Below are 22140 nucleotides of genomic sequence, written 5' to 3'. Positions count from 1 at the left end.
TATATTATTTTCTCTCTCCACTCAACACATGAAACATCTCCTAGTGTGTCATCTATTATAGGACGGAGGGAGTAGTACTCTTTGTCTTTAAAAAAACAAAAACTTTTAGAATTATACGAGTTTTTATGCATAATTAGTAAAATAATATAAATTAAAAAAGAATTATTGTATTATATTAAGAAAAAATTATGTATTATGTTAATGAAAATTGGGATCTATCTAAATAGATAGAAATGGCTTATTTTGCGAAAAAAATCATTAACAATAAAATGTCTTAGTTTCCCAAAAGGTTCTTTCACATTTTTCTTGCAGACCATATGGATAGTAAATGGGACATTTTATGTGGATGGAAAGAGTAAACTAAGTAGTTTTAGTCTTTTTCTGCGAATAAAATTGTAAAAATATCAGATATTTTGCAACTCGTCAACATACTTAGAGGTTTGGGCAACCTCTGTAAAGTAAACTTACCAAATAATGAGATGAATTTATATTATGTGTTTGGTCATAAATTTATACATTATCATCTCTACTAGTTCACTCAAAAATGGAAAATAGCTATAATTATTTTAGCATAAACGATTTGTAGAGGGGATTGAATAGGTGGTGGGCAGTTTTGGCTCTACAAACCCGCCTCTTTACATTTTGGGTAGATTACCAAATAAATTTTATAAAATTTGATCAAATTTGAGTCGATCTCATAATAATTCAAAAATGGAATAATAAATCACCAGGTTTGAAAATTTCTCAATTATACTATCCAAAGTTTTCTAGTTAACTATGTTTACATATTTGAATAGCATTACACACGTGTACTGATTTAAACGGTATGACGTTTATGCGTACTAACTAATACTAGTCACCTAAATCACATATTAATTGTATTATGTGATTCATTCCAGCCTCCAAGCATGTGGGTTCGTCATTTGTAGGTTTCTCGCCCTCTCATCAGATCTTTGGCCTTTTTGCCCAACATAGATTTGGAGTCCATAAATTTGGAGAGAGATTGTTCGGTCGGATACTTCCTTTCCCCCTCGACCAAACAAACTGTGAACTCCTTCTTTCTTTACTGCTGCTACTTTCTCTTCGGCTGTAGTCAGCCTTCTTCTCCGTGCGTGGTTGCTCAGGGTTGGCCACTAGCCTCTCATCTTCTCACCTCGATGAATTAACCTTGTTAGAGGTTCGGTTACGAAGAATGGCTGATGGAAAGCAAGCTGAGTGAAAGGCATGCTTAGCATTGATAAGGCCTGCACTCGCTCAATTGTCTCCTTGAGGGCGGCTTGGAAACGGATGATGAGATCCTCCTCCTTGCCGACGTAGAAATCGTTGAACTTTTCAATTTCCCCGGTGAGAATCGCCACAAACCAGACCTGAAACTCCGGCAATGGAAGGCGCGGAGGCAGATAACCGGCGGCGGGAGCAATACTATTCAGCAGCTTCTTCAACAGCTTGTAGCGCAAGAATTTGTCCCTCCACTCCGGCAGGGTTTGCTCTAGGTGAATCCTAAATTCCCTCCCAAATTTCATTGCTTGTTTCAATATCTTGTCGATTTCAAGCTAATTTGAGAAATTTGGTGAAGAAGATATTGGAATGGAATCAAACGTGGAAGAAAATTACTCGAAAAAGGTAAAGGATTGAAAAGAGAATTTGGGTTTTGTTTTTTTTTTGTTATTTTTGCTTTAGGGACATTGATCGATCCATGTGATCGAACCTGCTCTGATACCATGTTGAAAAGTAAAATGCAGAAAATAAAAGATTATAGCAGAAAGTAAAAGACGGGGAGAACTTTAAAGACTACATCGTGAATATTGACTTTACCATGTTGAAAAGTAAAATGCAGAAAATAAAAGATTATAGCAGAAAGTAAAAGACGGGGAGAACTTTAAAGACTACATCGTGAATATTGACTTAAATTTTTTATCTCAATGGTTACACAACCTTTTATAGCATCTAATTCTAGCTATACATGGAAAATATATTCTAATTATACTAATATCTTTGTATTTGATTTTCCATAATCTTTAATTGATTTCCTTCTTTATTCTTGCCATAACTTCATTCATTGTCTTCTTGTTCTCCAATTAATTGATTTCCTTATTTCCAATTAATTGATTTCCTTATTTCAACCGTGTCCAAAATTTTTAGATTCACCGAAGTCTTAAAATTGTTGGGCAAACTAAATCTATGGCATGAAAGAAGAAACAAGATCGGGCCGATTTTGAATGGGTGTAGGCCTGTTCGTAATACCCAATATATGCTTGGCCCAGTATGACCCAAAATCTATGAATTTATTTTATTAAAAATTAAAAATTATAGTTTCCAAATTAAATTTTAATTTTTTATATTTACCGAGAATTTTAATCTCGATTAAGCTCAAAATAAAATTTATAAAGTTAATGAATCTTCTGAGCTTTCGCATGCACAAATCAAGATTGACTAAAGCAAAGGAGTCAATCTTATTAATACTCAACTATATTTATTTACAGTTGAATGCCTATTAATATTTTGCTGTGATATTAGTATTAATCTAACCTTAATCGGATTCTGTTTTGCACTAGAAATGGTCAAAATTGTGTGCACAAGCAGATGAATTAGTGAATGCAGGAAGAAATTTCTGTTTTTCATAAAATAAAGATCACAGCTCGAATTTCTGTTTTTTTTGTCATAAAATAAAAATGTCGACTTTTTCTTTAAATACTGTTTTACTTGCAAGAAATTGATAATGGCGTAGGACGAATTGCTTCAATTTTAGAAACGTTTGGAAATGAGAATGCTGTCGTCTTGGTCTTCAGTTAAACCCCTACTGATAAACCCTAGAAGCACTTCTTCGCTTCGGCAACTCAGAGCCACAGCTCATGCTTATTCTAATCCCAATTCCGACTCAGATGACTTCAGCGAGCCCTCTCCCGCCCGCCCCAGCAACTATTCCGGCGTCAAAATTGAGGAGAAGGTGGAATTGGATTCCGGGAAGCTGCGGCTGGACTCATGGATTGCTTCCCGAATTAACGGCATCAGCAGAGCCAGAGTCCAGTTCAGCATCCGCTCTGGATTGGTGTCTGTCAATGGCCGCGTCATCAATAAGGTAGTACTATTTGTTAATTATCTTTATGTTTGGTTCATCTATTTGATAGGTGTCTTTTGCGAAGAAGGGGAATTTTGTTGTGTGATTTTACTTGGCATTCAGTTTTGGTATTCGTTTTAGTGTGTTGTGTTGTGTATTTGAAGGCCTCGCATATGGTGAGATTGGGGGACGTTGTGGATTGCACGATAGCCGAGTTGCAGCCTCTGAGGGCTGAACCGGAGGATATTCCGTTGGACATAGTGTACGAAGATGAGCATGTGATCGTCGTCAACAAACCTGCTCATTTGGTTTGATCTCAACTACCTATTTGCTGGTTTATTGTTTTTAAGCCACTGTTTGTTAGAGTCTTAGTGTGCGTGGTATGATGATGTAGGTTGTCCATCCAGCACCCGGAAATGCGACTGGAACATTAGTTAATGGAATTCTTCATCATTGTAGGCTTTCTACTGTTAGTTTCAATCCAGAATCCCTACCTGAGGTTGATGATGATTCAGGGGATGAGATTAGTGCATTATCTTTAGATGGAGGTATTGGTTTTGGCCTGCCCGAGGCCTCTGTACGTCCTGGAATTGTGCATAGATTAGACAAAGGGACCAGTGGGTTGCTTGTAATTGCGAAGGTAGTTGACTTCCTCTCCACTTTCTGAAAAGTATTGATTTTATTTCGAGGAACATTTGCTTATCTTGTCTTCTGAAGTGCAGGATGAACATTCTTATTCCCATCTTTCTGAACAGTTCAAGAAACGGAATATAAAGAGAGTTTATGTTAGTCTTACTTGTGGAGTGCCGACACCACACTCTAGGCGTGTTGATGTACCAGTAGGCCGTGATGTAAATAACAGGATTCGTATGGTAGCTACTCCCGGATCTGCTACCCAGGGACGGGCCCGTCATGCTGTTAGTAGGTAAGATTAGATTGTTCATCCCTTCTCATATTTTTTCTGAGTCAGACTATTGTCAAATACCAAATAGTTGCACCCCGGAATCCACTTTTAGTTGGCACACTAGTTATTTTTTGTTACTTTTTTGTTTGCAGTTGGAATATGTCGTCTATTCTAAATAGTAAAGCTTCCTTTCACAGTAACCCTTTAAATCCAATATCTGACTGCAATGACACCTATAGACCTTCTCTTGGCCAGAAAAATATTTTTTCTGGCATCAAAACTGAGGATACCATTCAATTAAACAGCAGAAAGTCGGTACTTGATTATTGTGGTTCCGAAAACATCGACATGAGTAGTGAAGATACAGCTCGTTCAAGAACTTACCCAGACCCACTACAACTGCTAAGTGGAAGTACCAGACTATCACTTTCTCATGCAAAGCAAATTCACGCCCAACTCCTCAGAACAAGTCTGTATGATTCTCCTCATTATAGAACAAAGCTCCTCTTGCACTACTCCAAACACGTTCAGTTTTCTGACTCCAAGAACCTTCTGCACTGCTTGAGGCTAGATCTCTTCTCATTCACTACCCTCATAAATGCATCCTCCAAAGATAATGATTTTAAGACAACTCTTCATTTATTTCATCAAATGCTTATTGCTGGGCTTTACCCAGATTCCCATCTTTTGCCAAGTGTTGTCAAGGCTTGTGCTGGTTTATTGACTCCTAGAATTGGAAAGCAAGTCCATGGGTTCTCTTTAGCATCTGGGCTCTCTTGGGATCCTTTCGTGGAGTCTTCCTTAATTCATTTTTATATAAAATGTGATGATTTAGTTAGTGCCCACAAGGTGTTTAATAACATGGTGGGGAGTGATGTTGTTTCTTGGAGCGCATTGGCTGCTGGTTATGCAAGGATAGGTGATGTAGTTAATGCAAAAAAGGTTTTTAACGAGGTTCAAAATCTTGGTTTTGAACCAAATATTGTGTCTTGGAATGGTATGATCGCGGGTTTCAATCAAAGTGGGTGTTTCCTGCAGGCAGTTTCAATGTTTCAACAGATGCATTATCATGGTGTTACTCCGGATGGAACTGGAATTTCTAGTGTTCTTCCCGCAGTAGGTGACTTGGGCTATTTAAATGCAGGCAGACAAGTTCATGGACTTGTAATCAAGACTGGTTTTGGTGTAGATAAGTGTATTGTAAGTGCACTTATTGACATGTATAGCAAGTGTGGGTGTCCTCAAGAGATGTTACAAGCATTTGAGGATACGGATCAAGTGGATGTTGGGGCCTGCAACGCCTTAATAGCAGGGCTCACTCGACATGGTCTTGTTGACAAAGCACTGCTGGTGTTTAAAGAACACAGGGCCAACGGAATGGAATTGAATGTTGTTTCATGGACTTCAGTAATAGCTTGTTGCTCGCAGCACGGTAAAGATATTGAGGCTTTGGAGCTTTTCAGAGAAATGCAGGCTGCTGGTGTCAAACCAAATGCAGTGACCATTCCTTGCTTGCTTCCTGCTTGTGGGAATATCACAGCACTTATGCATGGGAAGGCTGCACACTGCTTTTCTATCAGAAGGTACATCACAGATGATGTTTATGTAGCCAGTGCGCTGATAGATATGTATGCCAATTGTGGAAAGATCAAAGAAGCTCGATGTTGCTTTGATAGGATGCCCGCCCGTAATTTGGTTTGCTGGAATGCTATGTTGGGCGGATATGCAATGCATGGAAAGGCAAAGGAAGCCATTGAAATTTTTTCCTGGCTGCAGAAGAGTGGGCAGAAACCTGATTCGGTCAGTTTCACCAGTCTCCTATCTGCATGTAGCCAAAGTGGCCTTACAGAAGAAGGGTATCATTACTTTGAAAGCATGTCCAAAGATCATGGTGTAGAACCTACAATAGAGCATTATGCTTGTATTGTGAGTCTGCTTGGTCGTGCAGGCAAGCTTGAAGAAGCCTACTCCCTGATTACAAAAATGCCATATGACCCCGATGCTTGTGTTTGGGGTGCATTGTTAAGTTCCTGTAGACTTCATCATAACATGAGCTTGGGTGAGGTAGCTGCTGCTAAATTGTTTGAACTAGAACCCGTGAATCCTGGAAACTACATTTTGCTGTCTAATATTTATGCTTCTAAGGGAAAATGGAAAGATGTAGATAAAGTCAGAGATATAATGAGGGAGAAGGGACTAAAGAAGAATCCTGGCTGCAGTTGGATTGAGGTCAAGAACAAAGTACACATGATTTTGGCAGGTGACAAATCACTTCCTCAAATGGCTGAAATCCTGGACAGATTAGCTAAATTTAGTGCAGAAATGAAGAGAGCAGGTTGCTTGCCAAAAACGGATTGGGTGCTACAAGATGTGGAGGAACAGGAGAAGGAGCATATCTTATGTGGCCACAGTGAGAAGTTGGCTGTCATTTTTGGTATTCTTAATACCGCTGAAGGATCTTCTCTTAGGGTAACTAAAAACCTAAGAATTTGTGGAGATTGCCATGCTGTAATAAAATTTATATCTCGGTCTGAGAGGAGAGAAATTTTTGTCAGAGACACAAACCGTTATCACCACTTCAAAGATGGTGAGTGCTCATGCCAGGATTACTGGTGATGGAGTTGGGATTCCTCACTTGTATTATTTTGTGTTTACTTTATGAGTTGGAGCAGTCACATTAGTGGAGAACTAGGTGCTGCCCTTGGGCTTGCAACCTTGTGTACCATCTGGTGAGTCTTCTTTATGTTGAAGCCTTTAATGCTAGCTTATTCCTGTTATAGTTCTGTGTCAATGTGTAATATTTTCCCTTTGCCTCTGCACTTTCTATGGCTTGGTGGTAAACTCAATTCTCCCGCTTGGGCATTTTGAGAAAGCCAGATTTAGAAGAGATATCTGGTATCAAGAGGTTTGCCATTCAAGTTTCGTGACTTGATTTCTAATGTTCCATCCAACAAGAGTTATTGCTCAATTTTTCCGGGGGTTTATCTATTTAGATCATGGGGATGACTTTTAAACTGGTTATCGGCTAGAGAATTTGCCATTCTCAGCTTCTTGTTTCGCACTGAAAGCGGACCTGTAATATCTTTTGACACTTGCAAAGATTCTTCTTACATGCGGATCATGATGGACTTGGTATTAATAAGCAACTTGTGGAATTATGGGGAAATCATGGAGACTATCGCCTTTGATATATTGCAATTCAGTGCCGTGGTAGACCTAGAGCAGTAAAGATGGAAGTTCACAGCTGACATACTGCCCAAGCCAACATATACTCCATTTTTACTGTCAAGACAATTCAGCCACTAATTGTCATGCAATATTAATCCATTACCATTTTGCCAAATATTTCTTGAAAGACTGCATAGTCATTATTTAGTAGGTCAATCCCTTCTTCAGTAACTTTATTTCTGTCATCTGCACTTGGGTTTTTTGGATAGTTAAACTCAATTCTGCCACATAGTATGCTTACACACTGATTAAACTGGTCTTCAGGTACAAAGTAATTGAAATACTCGCCGGTGGTGGTTGTGCATTAGTGGAATGGAGGTTAGAAACCGGACGAACTCATCAGGTCTCATCTTCTTCTGAGAGTTCTGGCCATCATAAACCTCTTGCTTTGTTCTTCTATGAAACATATCTCCATATTTTAACTTGAAAACTTTTACAGAAAACAGATGCTTTCTACATTATATGAGCACGAATCGTCTTGTGTGCTTATTAGCTATTCAAAATTGCCACCCATTTCATTTGTTCCTGTATTTGGTCCCAACATACTCTTCTCTTCGCTTGTGGCTTTCTGAATCAGATACGAGCTCATGCAAAGTATCTCGGTGTTCCACTCATGGGAGACGACGTGTATGGGGGAACTAAGAGCATGAGCTTATCACTACTTCAGTCAAAGAACCCGACCAGCCATCACAGCCAGCTTCAGGAACTGGTTTCCGGACTAGAAAGACCTTGTCTCCACGCCTTAACTCTCGGGTAAGGTCACTCTGTATCTGCATAAGATGAACTTCTGTTTTCCATTACGCTTAAATTTTACATTCCATTTTAGGTTCGAGCATCCAAAAACCGGAGAAAATCTAAGCTTTTCTCAGATACCGCCCACTGATTTTGCCGATATTTTGCACCAGCTCCGTAACATAGCCTCCCAGAAGGTAACCCCTCTCTCACTGTCTTCACAAAGTTAACTATTCTAGTCACTTGTTTTCATGGATATGACTCTTTTATGTACGGATTAGCAGGTGGCGTAGCTGGTTCACCATGTACACTTATGGTTCGAGAAACTTGTTGGCAGACGGATGAACGAAAGCACGAAAACCCCACCAATCTTCTTGTGATGTCTCTTGCATCCTGCACTGTGGAATTGAAGCCATTTTTTGTATTAGTTGGTTCGATTAGGATTAGTGATAGGCTAAAAATACAAGTGAAAAATCGTAGTTGGAAAGGTTTTGGAATTAGATTTAATTATTATCTTGTATATTCAAAATAATTTTTGAATGGTTTGGTTTATTTAAGATAATAATACCAGTGTATTTTAGCATTGCATGACCTCAATGTTCATTAAACAAGAAATCAAAAATAAAAAGTGTAAAACATGACTTCATTAAACAAGAAATAAAAAATACTACATAAACATGACAAATCATAAAAATAAAATGAATGGAGATGCGGGGAATCGAACCCCGTGCCTCTCGCATGCGAAGCGAGCGCTCTACCATATGAGCTACACCCCCATGTCATGATAAAGTTCTATGTAACAAATATATTCTCTATTGTTTTCTCTTTTATTTTATTTAAATTGTAAAAACAATAAGATATTTGAAGCACACAAATTTAGGACTATAAATACAATGGCTAATCCCTATATATTATTCGCTAATAGTGAATACAATTTTATTTTGTGTTTACCTTAATATCATCTATAAAATACTATTAAAATTACTTCTAGTAGTAAATAATACTTTCTCCGTTTCATGGAAAACATGCTAATTGGGGTTGACACAAGTTTTAATGCATGATTAGTAATGTAAGAGAGAAGGAGAAAAAATAGTTGAAATAATTTAATGGATTGTGGGGCCATAATTGATAAAGTAAAAGAGAAAGAGAAAAAATTGTCATAAATGGAATAGACTATTTGTATGGGACGGACGAAAAATGAAATTTGGCCTATATCTATGGGACAGTGGGAGTATTATCATTGGACTTGATAAAATTATAAATGCCACGTCTTCGTCGTGAGGTTGGACGTAGTTATAGTTTTTGTTCACTGCAACAAACTTGTCTTTTAGGGATACAAAAATTGAGACGTAATTATTAGCGTTTAATTTTAAAAAAATAAAATTGGATGCAAAAGAAAGCGTTCCTAAAGAGGCAAATAATCTTAATCTTTTTTAGACCGCTTGTATTTGTGTGCCCTAAATTTAGTTGAGACACTAACAATAAAAACACTTTATGAAGGGTTGATGGTACAATTAGACATATAAATTAGCGTCTTTAATATTTTCTATGATAATATTATCATCAACTTGAATAGGTTAGTTTCTCATTTGTTATTTTTATTTATTTTCATTTTTCGTGCTGCTGATGATGGACACAAAATTAAAGAAAAATAATGCTAAATCCGTAAGAAGGATCCGTTACTTTGTGAAGAAAAAAACATAAAAATTGTGGATAATAAAAATGCTACTATGATTTACACTCCTTTTATTCCTAACTTTGTGTTCATCAACATGCATCCACTTCGTGCAAGACCACTTGTCCCCTTTTATAACTGGGCTATATCCTGAAAACACAAAAACATACTGTTTGTAAGGTAAAACAAGACAGACACACACACACACACCCAAAAACATTAACATGCACATGTTCAAAATTGATTTATATTTTACACACAAGTTCATCAATCTTCACACGGTCTGAACACACAATATCTATATTCTCTCTTAATGAATGAATGGGAGGAGACGATTTGAATTTGAAGACGATGTGTGATAAAGATAATGAAGTTTAACGAGCAGAACTAACCTTGCACGCTTGAAGGGTCTAGAGTGGCATCAGGGTGCATGCTCCAGAAAAGCAGTGCATCGCCCATTTTCGGTTTTACAGAAATCCCTTTCTTCGCACATTCTGACATTCCATCAGCTACAGAGCTTATATTTCCCTTGGCTTCTGGAAAGACTGTCTCGCCGCCTTCTTCAACATCTGACCTGCATAATTGTGGGGAACGAAAAGAAATTGTGTTCTTGAACCACTCATTGACAGTAATGTTAAGTAACTACCAGTGATGTTGCATCCTTGAAGGATTGAAACTTACAAGTACATGAGAAGGGTTACGGTTCTCTGACCCCCATTTCGTGTGTTGAATTCATCAACAAAGTAGTCGTAATGAGGGTTATATTTTTGCCCCACTTTATAGTGCAGAACGTGTAGACCTTCCCCGTGCTGTAGACCTTCCCCGTGCTCTGTTGATAAAATCAGAGCATAATTAGACAACTCTTTGCTAAGTAACATCAGCAAACACAATGTCACAACCATATACTTTCATGAGCGTCGTAAAAATTGCAAGAAAATAAGATACTGCATGAGATCATGGAAGGTCATATGTTATATCAACCATACACTTGTTGACAAAGTCTAGTTTCGAGTAAAGTTCACCGTACCTACTGGTATCAATGTGTAGTCTGCTATTCTTTTCTCAATAGCTCTGATTACTTTGTCTTGTCCTCTTTTGAAGAACATTCCATAACTTGTACGGACACTGAAAAAATGAAGTCGTTTTTCCTTTGCATCTCAGAGTCAATAACAGGATAGATAGAACAGTTGTTATGAAACACAAATGGCAAACACAACTAGGGAAGATAGGCCAAAGAAACGAACCTGCTATCTACACTCTTCCCAGTTTCGCTATCTACAACCAGTCAACCATTGATTTCACCATGTGAGGCGCGGCACGATTTATCAAATGCTCACACTCTTCCTTGGACTATTAATAAAAAGATCGAGTAGTCAAACAAAAATGCCATATCACGTCAACGGAACAATAATGTAAACTGTAATGAGATTCAAGAGTTTTTCCATAAACACCAGATCCAAACTTATGAATGGCTCTAAACCAATGAGAATCTTGAATTACATACATAATGAATTAAAAATGATCCAAAACGAAATAATGGGGCATTTAAACTAAATATTTGAATGCCTGTCCCTATGTATGATCCTTAATTCCTTATAGTAGTATTAATTATAAGTCTCTGCTACAAATACAAATGACGTATAATCTTTTACATCAAAAGTAATTGCACACTATGTTGAGTACTTATGAGTAATTATGTCTCATGAAATTGTATATTTAGTTATAATAACTTAAAACTACTAAGATCAAGAAAATAAATTTAGATGTAATTTTATTTAAATTCATTATAATCAACATTCATGAGGATTTAACATGTAGATGTAATCAACTATTTTCACTAATATCTGCCCATCCAAATCTCCAACTCTGTATTTTAAACATCTCCAATCCTAACAGTATATCTTCTCTAAATGTTGCTGTACTTGAACTTGTGATTCAATCAAAATTCACAATTAGAGTTGGTAATCAAACGAATAACTCGAACTCACTCAAAATCCTATTCGCAATTCTAGCTCATAAGCAAACTAATTAAAACGAATATATCACAAAAACTCACCAAAAAAATTGTGGTAGATGAAAGCTCTAGGCTCCCACGAGACGACCTCCGTCCTCTGTTCTCCCCTTTCCCCCAATCCTTCACCTCCATTGCTACTACCACCACAAAATCAAATGGAAAATACACACCATCAACACATCGAACTACTCCGCGAATAAAATTAAATAAAAGAAGAAGAAATTACTTGTCTAAAATCATGCGGTTCAGTCTGATCGGCGATGAATCCTCTTCCGAGCCAGCAGGAACAGGTATTCCAAGTTCGAGCAGCATTAATAGCAACACCGTAGCCATTAACGGCATCGATAGCGCTAAAACTATTGTAGAACATCTCATTCCTAGATGCCGATTGCCCCTCCATTTCCCCATCTTACACAAAGAATCAGGATCAATACAGAGAGAGAGTAAAATTTTCTACTATATCAGTAGACTTGAATCGATTGGGCAATTTTTGAGAAGGCTGAATTTTGGATGGTGAATTGCTGCATGCGTTTGCAATGGTAAAGAAGAAGTTCAAAGGAGGAGTGAAAACACAAAATTGCACATCGTATATAACGTGGTGCTCGAGATACGGTAGGGGTATTTTTGTCAGAGTAAACACCAGTTCAGTTCAGTTCAGTTCAGTTCAGTTCAGTTGGCAGCACAGCATCTAGTTTCAGGTAAGTTTATTAATTAAAATTTTCTGTGGATTTTTATACTTTTTCATTTTCAGTGGGCATACAAAATTAAAGAGACAGTATAAGGATCTCCATTTCTTTAATAAGGCATTAATAATAAATACTCTAGTCCACAAAAATAGTCAAACACTAATTTTAATGAAAAAATTATTAAAGTAAGAGAAAAAAATAAAGGTAAAAAAGAAAGGAGAATATAGAAGTGATAATTTTTGAAATGAGACTATTATTGGATATCCAAACAAAATACGACTATTTTGAAATATTTATAGGATATTAATATATTAATTTTTTCTAGGAGTAAAAGTTTTCTCCAAATTTGATAATTATAGTATCAAATAATTTATTGATATTTAAAAATCTAAATTTTAAATTTAATTTTATAAAATTAATTCTGTTATTGAAATAAAAAGCATAGTGAAGGATGACAAAGAGAAGAAGAAGATAATTTTAAAATAATATCAGATTTAGTAATCATTGAAATATATCATATTAAAATAGTTAAAATGTGAAAAGATGAAATTATCCAAATGCTCAAAATGGCATTTTCAGATAAAAAATAGCCAAAAAGATCAATTTCAAAATAAACCCTTAATCCATGGACTACTGACTATATTTTTAAAGTTCAAGGACTATAGACGAGATAAATCCATAGCCGAGAGACCATTTTTGTATTTCACTATTTAAATAAAATTATTATCCGTGGACATCCAAACAAAATAAGCCTACTTTTGAAATATTTATAGGATATTAATGGAGTATTAATTGGAGTAAAAGTTTTGTCCAAATTTGATAATTATATCAAATTGTAAAACCCTAATTTACAGATTTACTCCCCACTCCAAATTTCACTTCTTCCTCTCACGATTTCTCCTTAATCCAGCTGAAGCAGCTTCCAATGGCGATTGCGCAGTCAAAGCGGCCCTTAAATTTGACCCTCCACGCTTTCTCTCCTCTTTTCAGAACCAATATTAACCTCTACACCTCTTCCTCCGCCGCGACCGAGCTGAATCAAAACGACGTAGTTGCAGGAGACGATACCGAGGAAGCACGCCCCGCCGTCGAACTCTCGTCAGCTGAAAACTTCATCGCCGGAAATTTCTACTCGTTAATCAAAGACCACCACCGCAAGAACCCCAATTTAGCCTTAAACCCCGTAAACCCTAACGTGGCGCTGCCATCTCTCTCTTTTGAGTTTTCGAATATCTCCACCGTTCAATCCGTATCGGCTGCCGTCGTCCGCCACGTGATCGACAAATGCGGCGCTCCACGCCACGGTATTCCCTTCCCCCAAACTCTCGCCTTCTTCAACTGGGCCGCGCCGGCGCTGGAGCCTTCGCAATCTCTCGAGCTGTTCAATGAAATGGTCGATCTCTCCGGAAAGGTACGCCAATTCGATGTCGCTTGGAGCTTAATTGATTCGATGAAAGCTCAAAATATGAAGATTCCGATTGAAACATTTTCGATTTTGATTCGGCGGTATATTCGTGCCGGTATGGCTGCAGAGGCGGTGCATACTTTTAATCGGATTCAGGAATACGGATGCGAGCCTGATCGGAAGGCTTTCTCGATTGTGATTGGGATGTTGTGCAGGAAACGCCGGGCGTTTGAAGCGCAGGCGTTTTTCGATAGTTTGAAGGATAAGTTTGAGCTTGATGTTGTGGTGTATACGAGCTTAATACATGGCTGGTTTCGAGCGGGTAACATTGCTGAGGCTGAGAGGGTTTTTAAGGAGATGAAGGAAGCTGAGATTCAGCCTACTGTGTATACTTACAGTATTGTGATTGATGCATTGTGTAGATGTGGGCAGGTAACTCATGCACACGATGTGTTTGCTGAAATGATTGATGGCGGGTGTGAGCCAAACTCGGTCACTTTCAATAACTTGATGCGGGTTCATGTCAAGGCCGGGAGGACCGAGAAGGTGCTGCAAGTATATAATCAAATGAAGAGGCTTTCTTGCGAGCCGGATGTGATCACATACAACTTTCTGATTGAAACGCATTGCAAGGAAAAGAATCGAGAGGATGCTCAGAAGGTGCTTACTTCTATGATCAAGAAAGGGTGCGAGATGAACGCACCAAGCTTCAATCCAATCTTTAGGTGCATAGCGAAAGACCAGGATGTCAATGCTGCGCATAGATTGTTTGTGAGGATGAAGGATGTGAAATGCACGCCCAACACAGTGACGTACAATGTGTTGATGCAGATGTTTTCTGAGTCGAAGTCTACTGATATGGTCATCAAGCTTTGGAACGAGATGCACGAGAATGGGGTGGAGCCTAATGTGAATACTTTCAAGATTCTTATTTCCTTGTACTGCTCAATGGGGCATTGGAACAATGCATACAAGTATTTTCGGGAGATGATTGAGGAGAAATGTTTGAAACCTAGTCCACAGGTGTATGAAATGGTGATGAAGCAGCTGAGAAAAGCCGGTCAGCTGAAGAAGCATGAAGAACTAATGGAGAAGATGGTCGATAGGGGTTTCATCATTTGCCCTCTATAGAGATCGACCCTATCACCGTTGGTCCACTTGCTTGATCGTGCAGTCTGCAGAAGAACAACTGGATTGCACACGATCATACACTAAAGGGAGTTGCTTTGAAAGGGTATGTCGAAATGCTAGCTACTTGAAACTCTGGTTAGGCTGGCTTCATTGGTTATTAAATTTTGCAAAGAATTGATGCTTATTGCATCTATGTTGAAGAGACAACTGGATTCTGATTGTTCTCTTTAGGCACCAAACACTTTTCAGCCTCATTTGATACTATAATGTATGTGTGCGCATTTGCTTTTGAACTCCAATAGATTGTAATTTCAATGAATAATGTTGTGTCATTGTATAAATAACATCTTGTACACTACAAAAAGTGAAGCAAATTACAAACACGAATCTTTGATACTATCGTCCTTGCATATCGAGGGTCTCGTCTAAACGCTTCAGCCTCTCCTGTCCGTCGCTGATCAAAAACCGAATCCTCTGTTTGTCTTTGCAAGTCCTGTTGTTTCCCACCTCTTGTCTGATAATCTGTCTCACTTCATCTGATTCAAAAAAGGATTTTTAGAACATTTTCACCACAAGAAATCAGCACATGAAAACGGAAAACCAGTAAATTGTAAACACCAAATCAGAGTTAGAAATGGTCTAAGCAACTAAAATGAAAGAGTTAACTCAAAATGTGTCTCGGATTATAGTCAACTTCACAGATTTTGTTTTACTTATTTACAACCAATTCTCACTGATTTTGTTTAGAAACTATACTCAAATCAACAAAAACAGGACAGTCAAGTTATGAACAGAATTCAAACATCTGATTAAGATTTCACAGCCAATTTCTAAGACCCACAATGCTATAAAAAAAACATTGCAATATTAGTAACACCAAAGGGCTTAAAAATAGAAAACCAAATGAGGTCACTAAGTTGAAATTTGAATGATCAATTTCTTATCCCCAAATTAACCGCGGGTAATTGTAATGATTTGGAAAGCAACATCTAAATGCAAGATTGTTGAGGAGAAAGTATAGGACAAATAGCATAAAAGGGGATCGCAGCCTGCTAATCAAACATTAAATTACACGAAATAAAGCTATCGATTTTGAACAAAATTAAACCAGTAGAATTTTTTGAAAGATTGGAAAGCCTCATTCCTTACCTTTAGAATCAGGAGGAGCTCTCCGCGAAATCCTGAGAGCATGTCTGTAGAGCTTCAAAACCCTAGCTCGGAGAAGAAAATCCTGCAAATCCAACGCTACAACCATATTCCTCTCTCTCTCTCTCTCTCTCTCTCTCTCTCACACACACACACACACACACACACACACACACACTTTTCAAATGATTTACCGCTGAGCCAGTGGGCTGGCGAACCTGCTCGAGCCCATTTAAAACATTTATCACTATGAGCCAGTGGGCTGACGGATCTGCTCGAGCCCATTTACATTTATCATACTATTAGTAATAGTTGTGCTAAGTTTGCAAAATTAGTAATAGTTGTGCTCGAGCCCATTTACATTTATCATATTATTATTTTGATCCGACTCAGGATTTCAAGAAATAAAAAATAAATTAATGAAAAAGTCAGTAAAATATGAATTATACTTTCAAATTTAGTGTATATATATATATATAATTATTTTATGATAAAATATGAATATAATGTGGAATCTATTTATCAAACTAACAAAAATTAAATGAGATAACTATTAGTGCACATATAGAAAAAGAAATATGAAATGATTATTTGTGGACGAAAGGAATATAATTCAATCCATGATCATCACTATTTTGTCATTGAATCCACAAAAATCTATATTTTGCAATTTTTATTTTTGAAAAATAATGGAAAATATGATTGATGAATAAATTAAATATGCCATGACTCAAGAGCGTCTCCCTCATAATTGTGTCAGTATTCTCAACACATAAATAGTTCAATGTTCTTATCGACGCGTGGCCCTTAGATTTGAATAATCCAACGTCATTTTCATGGAATCACGATGAGGGGCAAATCCAAATAGAAAAGCATAAGCTAGCATTGGGTTTGAACTAAGTTATCTCCCGTCCTACAATACACATTTGCTAGAATGTTCAAAGGTCTATATATACTACTCCATCTGTCACATAATAGATGTCATACTTTTCTTTTTAATTTAACTTATAAAAGATGTCACATTTTTTTAAACTCTCTCTCACATAATATAAATATATTACTTTCTCTCTCCACCTAATTCCGTGTCATTCCCCAAGTATGTACTATCTATTAAGGGACAAAGAGAGTACAAAACCTGATTTTTCCTTATTCATAAGCATGTATTCGTAGATGAATGATATGCTATGTAACTTATGTGAGCTCCTTACGTGAAAATCACTCTCATTTGACGCATGTTTAACGTTGTTCGTAAATTTAGTTTGATTCTAATACATTAAAAAATATTGAAATTTTTAATTTCACAAAATTCATAAAAATCAAAGCTCGATTTGCTCGTTTTCTCTATAATTTTAAATAAATTAATAAAAAATAAATCAAGCTTTGATTTTTATGATTTTTGTGAAATCCAAATTTCCAATTACATTTTTTAATATCAAACTAAAGATATAGATCAAAACGAACAACGTTAAACGTGGGTCAAACGAGAGTGGTGCTCACATGAGGTACGTGGCATATCATTCATATGTATTCTTAATTAGATATAGACATAGTATAAATGATAAATAACGTTTATAATCAGAATTATAAACTATGATTTATTCCATCAAAACCAGATACACAATATCTTGCTCCCAAAATAATCATCTCACCACATCTATAAAATTTAAGAAGCATCCAAATCAATAGGTGACCCTCACTCCCTGGTATCTAAGAATCTCCCCAATAAGCTCCCCTTTACCCGACCCGACATACCGACCCGCAATCACCCCATCTCTGATGAACAAGAAGGTGGGCACCTCCACCACCTCCATGTCGCTCAAGAACTGCATGCAGCTGTCGTTCTCGTCCCCGTTCATCCGCGCGAACACCACCGTCCCCTTCATCGACCGTGACAGCTTGATCACCGTCGGGTACACCTTCACGCACGGCCCGCAGTGCTTCAGCCCCACGTCGAGCACGATCAGCTGCCCGTCGCTCTTGTGGTCCGCGATCAGCTTCTCCACGTCCTCCCTCGAGTGGAGCTGCACCACGGCCGAGTGGCTGTCCCCGTAGTACAGGACGTCGCCCTCCAGCTGCTCGGGACCGATCGCCTCCTCCTCGTGGATCTTCTCCATGCTCTTGTAGAAGGTGAAGTGCGGCACCTGTGTTGGCAAATCAAATATAAATAAATACTTATAATATCTACGCAACTGAAACTATTATATAAGTCTGTTCGGATCGCCGTCTATATATGAAATTAAACTAATCCAATAATATACGTATCTAGACTGAAACTTGTTCATTATATCTAGATTTTAAATTTAGGCTATTTCAACAGTGGAATGGTTCAGTCTAATTAGACAAAAACCATCTCCTCCTATTGCGTTAAATAAAATGAAATAAAATTAAATATAATAATATCTCAACATAGATTTGAAACGATTAAATAAGTTTTACTGATTAGTTTCAGGATAAAATCCTATAAATTTCTATCATGTTACTTGAAGTGATCGTCAAACTAAAGTGGAAAATGACTAGCTAATAGTTTCAGGACACATCTACCTAATATGAAAAAACATAATTATTTTTCGTGAACATGTAGTTTATAAGTTTTAAAAATTAGTTTTAGGAGAAAATCCTACATGCAGAGTATTTTTATTATGAATTCAATTGCGGACTAAATTAGAGTGGGGACTAAATTCAATTGATCCAACCATAAATCTATAACAAAACTAAAAATTAATTGATAGAGCAGTATATCTAAATTTTAAATTTAAATAGTCCAACTTAATCAGGAAAAAAAAAGTTAATACTCCCTCCGTCCCGCACTACTCGCACCTTTCCTTTTGGGCACGGAGATTAAGGAATGAGTGATAGACAAAGTCAACAATTACGGCTGTAGGTATAAATTGTTACTAAAAATGGAAAGAGTGCAAATAACTTGGGACGTCAAGAAAGGAAATAAGTGCAAGTAGTGCGAGACGGAGGGAGTATTAATTTTAGGATAGAACACATGGATTTGTATACGCACCTGGTCGATCTTCTCGCGCGCGCAGAGGGCGCGCGTGGCCTCAGACTCATCTCCCATCACGAGGAGGAAGTCAACGTCGCTGCAGCTGCGGCTGAGCTCCACCATGAAGGGGTAGATCTGGGCGCTGTTCTCGACGTCGCTGGCGGCGTACTCCACCACCACGAGGCGGTTCTTGGCCTTCTTCAAAGCCTCGTCGAATTCGGCGATGCTGTGGACCTTCTGGACCCTCTCGTCGCGGCTCACCTTCTCCACCCCGGCGGGGGCGGCGGAAGATTTCGCGACGACGGCGGCGCGGCGGCTGACGGTGTAGAGTTTGTGGAGGAGGTGGTTTTCCTTTGGTGTTGGGAGGAGGTTGAAGTTGAGAGGGGTTGGCTTGGAGATGGGAGGGAGGTATGGGGTCTGTTTGGGTAAGAAGTTTGTGAATGTAGCCATGGAAGCCATGGATTGGGGATGTGAAAATGGAGATTTTTGGAGTTGGGAGAAGATTTGATGAGAAGATTGAGGGATGGAATTATTGGTGACATGTTAGATAATTTTATCTATGTGGTGATGGGTGGAGAGCTTATGGTAACCACATATTTATGATATTCTCACTACACACCTTTCATAGATTTTTTTTCTCCACAGTTTGTTTTATTATGGAGTATTTTCAAATATATACCTAACTTTGAGTGTCTGACAAGTGTTAAGTCAAAATGAAAATGAAAATTCAAAGATATAGAATAGTTTTCTGAAATTAATTACTACATTCTTCTAACAAAAATAGATATAGTTGTAGATGATACGAGTTTACATGTACAATTGGTAAGTAAGAGAAAAAGTAGTGTTAGTGGACTGTGAGTCCATATTATTAGTAGTATTTAAATGTTTAAAACTTTTCATATTTAGAAATGGGTCTAAGAGCATCCGCAGCGGTGGCGGTTGGCGCCACCGCCGTCCGTGCCAGCGGCAAGGCGAAGGACCGCCACCGCTGCAACCGCGCCGCTGGCACGGCGCTGCTCGATGTATCGAGCACGTCCGTGCCAGCGGACGCACACGTGGCGGTCTCCCATTCGCCAACGGCATAGCCGTTGGTTTCAAACATTTTTTTATTTTTATTTTTAAAAATCGGATTTTTATTAAAAAAATCGATAAAAAATAAAAAAAAAATTTCACTTCCCCAAAAAATTATATCCGTTTATAACCGTTTTTCCCCACTTTTTAATTTTTTTTTTTATTTTTTTACCCCAAAAATACACAGTTTCATCTATAAATACCCCCAATTTCACTCCAAAAAATTCACACTTTCACTACACAATTCTCATCATCAATCTCTCATATCCATTTTCATCTTCCTCTCACACCCTACAACACCACTATGTCCGGTAACGACGACAACCCAAGCGGCTCTCACGGTTGGAACCCCGAATGGTTCGGTTCGCAACCGTTTCATAGTCCGGAAACGGAATATTCGGCCCCTCCTCTCACCCAAGATTCGGGCGTTCCGAGTGGCTACCGGCCATACCCAATCGACGATCAAGGTGCCTCCGATGGGCGCTACGGGTGGACACCGGAGCCTAGGCCTCGCGCCCCTTCCCAAATGCCGAATCCTCCATCTCGCGCCGGTGTCCGCACACCGTACTCACCGGCGGAGATGGAAAGATTGTTCAAGGCGTACTTGGAAATCTCCGAAGATGCGGTGGTTGGAACGAACCAATCCGGCGATCACTTTTGGTGGCGCGTCTCTAGCCGGTACAATGCACACCGGCCGCCGGGAACGATCGAGCGCAACGAGAGTATGGTGCGCAACTGCATCGGCCGAGCCAACGAAGAAATTGGCAAGTTCAACGGCTATTTCATCCAGGAGTCCCGGAATGCCGGGAGCGGCCGAAGCGAGGTCGACATCATCACCGCCTCGCTGAGCACCTACCAATCCATGAACGGTAAGTCGTTCAAATATCTTAACGTTTGGCAGGAGACGCGGACGCACCCGAAGTATAAGGGAGGCATAACATCCTCCTCTAGCGGCTCCTCCAAACGCTCACGGTCGGCATCCCTATCCGACGCCGGCGAAGAAGTGGCTAGCCAACTCGCCGAAGCTAACTTGGGTAGCCCCGATGCCCAACCAAGCGGTTCCCGACGCCGACCGCAAGGTAGGAAGAAGGCGGCGGCCGAACGACGTCGCGCCGCGACTCCATCTGCCCCTGCTCCCGAACCCGCACCCTATGTTCCACCTCCACCCCCGAACAACTCGTTGTGGGCCCTTTTGGCCCAACTCAATATGGCCGATAGGTCAACTATGACCCCCACGCAACTTCAAACGCACCAGTCCATGATATTGGGTCTCCAAAAACAATTGGGGTTGGTGCCGCCGGATGCGTAGTCTTCCTCGGGTTATATTAGCCAATAATTATGTAATTTTTAATTTTTAGGAATTTAATTATGTAATTTTTAATTTTAGTATTTTAATTATGTAATTTTTAATTTTTAGGATTTTAATTATGTCTTTTTATTTTATTTGTAATTTGTTATTTTTATTGTGGTTTTTTTAATGAATTTTAGTATCATGAAAATGTTTTTGTGTAATTGAATTTTATATTAATTGTGCTCGTCCTTGCGGAAGAGCACAGTTGTGGGTGTTGTGCTCTTGCCAGAGAGCAGGCATGAATAGTACCGCCCGGGCCCACAACCGTGCCGCTGGCAAGAGCACGGTTGTGGATGCTCTAATTTTGGTGGAAGATCCAAAATAGTAAAACTGGTTTATTTTTTGTGGATGGAGATTGTATATTTTTCACTGACCGGAAGATGTAAAAGGTCGATTAGGCTTAATTCGACAATTAGTGAATTTTTGAACTCTAAATTCTACCATTGAGCAATTGTAATTCTAAACTAAATTCGGATAACTATGCTAATTTTGCTATTAATCAAATCCATGGAATAAATGGAATTTAGTTCAAGGTTTAACTTTGGAAATTAAATACTATCCACTTCCACTCAATCAAGTTATTATGGGTCGACTAATATTGGGACTAGGTTGATCAATTCAATCTCACAAACATTTATAATTAATTAATTTAAAATCTAATTTTCCTAGTTTGGGCTTTTCAACCCAATATTTTACTTGTTTAATAGACCCAAAAACTATTATTGAGGAATCCCAACAGCATTTTCA

General features: G+C 38.5%; 6 protein-coding genes and 1 non-coding gene across 10 annotated transcripts; 2 read left to right on the top strand and 5 right to left on the bottom strand.

The window, feature by feature from the left end:
* Nucleotides 1-1133: 1133 nt before the first annotated feature.
* LOC121757402 (SPX domain-containing protein 4-like) lies at nucleotides 1134-1523 on the bottom strand. Its single transcript, XM_042152958.1, has one exon. The coding sequence runs from the start codon at nucleotides 1521-1523 to the stop codon at nucleotides 1134-1136; it is 390 nt and encodes a 129-aa protein (XP_042008892.1).
* Nucleotides 1524-2642: 1119 nt separating this feature from the next.
* On the top strand, nucleotides 2643-7830 carry LOC121806973 (pentatricopeptide repeat-containing protein At1g20230-like). Of its 4 annotated transcripts, XM_042207163.1 has the most exons (8): nucleotides 2643-3079; nucleotides 3223-3366; nucleotides 3453-3698; nucleotides 3781-3983; nucleotides 4115-6691; nucleotides 6840-7341; nucleotides 7455-7533; nucleotides 7768-7829. In XM_042207163.1, exons 1-5 carry the CDS (start codon nucleotides 2762-2764, stop codon nucleotides 6576-6578), a joined length of 3375 nt encoding a protein of 1124 aa, XP_042063097.1. In that variant the 5' UTR covers nucleotides 2643-2761; the 3' UTR covers nucleotides 6579-6691; nucleotides 6840-7341; nucleotides 7455-7533; nucleotides 7768-7829. The 4 variants fall into 4 exon arrangements, with proteins under 4 accessions (XP_042063097.1, XP_042063105.1, XP_042063093.1 ...); XM_042207171.1 differs by lacking the exon at nucleotides 6840-7341 and having other exon boundaries at nucleotides 7768-7830; XM_042207159.1 differs by having other exon boundaries at nucleotides 4115-7341.
* Nucleotides 7831-8625: 795 nt separating this feature from the next.
* On the bottom strand, nucleotides 8626-8698 carry TRNAA-CGC. The gene has a single exon. It is a non-coding gene; the product is annotated as a tRNA-Ala (tRNA).
* Nucleotides 8699-9530: 832 nt separating this feature from the next.
* On the bottom strand, nucleotides 9531-12019 carry LOC121757392 (probable prolyl 4-hydroxylase 3). The gene is given in 9 exon segments (XM_042152948.1): nucleotides 9531-9545; nucleotides 9662-9747; nucleotides 9990-10171; nucleotides 10279-10426; nucleotides 10625-10722; nucleotides 10842-10888; nucleotides 10891-10948; nucleotides 11656-11745; nucleotides 11838-12019. Coding segments are annotated over 9 exon segments (906 nt in total).
* Nucleotides 12020-13113: 1094 nt separating this feature from the next.
* Nucleotides 13114-15197, top strand: LOC121806956 (pentatricopeptide repeat-containing protein At1g20300, mitochondrial-like). Its single transcript, XM_042207138.1, has one exon. It carries the CDS (start codon nucleotides 13223-13225, stop codon nucleotides 14831-14833), a length of 1611 nt encoding a protein of 536 aa, XP_042063072.1. The 5' UTR covers nucleotides 13114-13222; the 3' UTR covers nucleotides 14834-15197.
* LOC121806964 lies at nucleotides 15115-16142 on the bottom strand. The gene is made up of 2 exons (XM_042207146.1): nucleotides 15983-16142; nucleotides 15115-15369 (listed from the first exon to the last, which is right to left on the bottom strand). Exons 1-2 carry the CDS (start codon nucleotides 16086-16088, stop codon nucleotides 15230-15232), a joined length of 246 nt encoding a protein of 81 aa, XP_042063080.1. The 5' UTR covers nucleotides 16089-16142; the 3' UTR covers nucleotides 15115-15229.
* Nucleotides 16143-17547: 1405 nt separating this feature from the next.
* LOC121806946 (thioredoxin-like protein CDSP32, chloroplastic) lies at nucleotides 17548-19509 on the bottom strand. The gene is made up of 2 exons (XM_042207128.1): nucleotides 18990-19509; nucleotides 17548-18120 (listed from the first exon to the last, which is right to left on the bottom strand). Exons 1-2 carry the CDS (start codon nucleotides 19428-19430, stop codon nucleotides 17659-17661), a joined length of 903 nt encoding a protein of 300 aa, XP_042063062.1. The 5' UTR covers nucleotides 19431-19509; the 3' UTR covers nucleotides 17548-17658.
* Nucleotides 19510-22140: the final 2631 nt, after the last annotated feature.

Source organism: Salvia splendens, chromosome 1 (assembly GCF_004379255.2).
Source record: "Salvia splendens isolate huo1 chromosome 1, SspV2, whole genome shotgun sequence".
Taxonomy (NCBI): Eukaryota; Viridiplantae; Streptophyta; class Magnoliopsida; order Lamiales; family Lamiaceae; genus Salvia; species Salvia splendens.
This window is presented reverse-complemented; position numbering and strand designations above follow the sequence as displayed.

Coding starts and splice junctions, on each gene's coding strand:
- LOC121757402 (XM_042152958.1), bottom strand. CDS start 1,523: ATGAAATTTGGGAGGGAATTTAGGATTCACCTAGAGCAAACCCTGCCG.
- LOC121806973 (XM_042207171.1), top strand. CDS start 2,762: ATGAGAATGCTGTCGTCTTGGTCTTCAGTTAAACCCCTACTGATAAAC. Junction 3,367..3,452: donor TCAACAAACCTGCTCATTTG/GTTTGATCTCAA, acceptor ATGATGATGTAG/GTTGTCCATCCAGCACCCGG. Junction 3,984..4,114: donor GCCCGTCATGCTGTTAGTAG/GTAAGATTAGAT, acceptor TTTTGTTTGCAG/TTGGAATATGTCGTCTATTC.
- LOC121806956 (XM_042207138.1), top strand. CDS start 13,223: ATGGCGATTGCGCAGTCAAAGCGGCCCTTAAATTTGACCCTCCACGCT.
- LOC121806964 (XM_042207146.1), bottom strand. CDS start 16,088: ATGGTTGTAGCGTTGGATTTGCAGGATTTTCTTCTCCGAGCTAGGGTT. Junction 15,370..15,982: donor AGCTCCTCCTGATTCTAAAG/GTAAGGAATGAG, acceptor TTTTTGAATCAG/ATGAAGTGAGACAGATTATC.
- LOC121806946 (XM_042207128.1), bottom strand. CDS start 19,430: ATGGCTTCCATGGCTACATTCACAAACTTCTTACCCAAACAGACCCCA. Junction 18,121..18,989: donor CGCGCGAGAAGATCGACCAG/GTGCGTATACAA, acceptor TTGCCAACACAG/GTGCCGCACTTCACCTTCTA.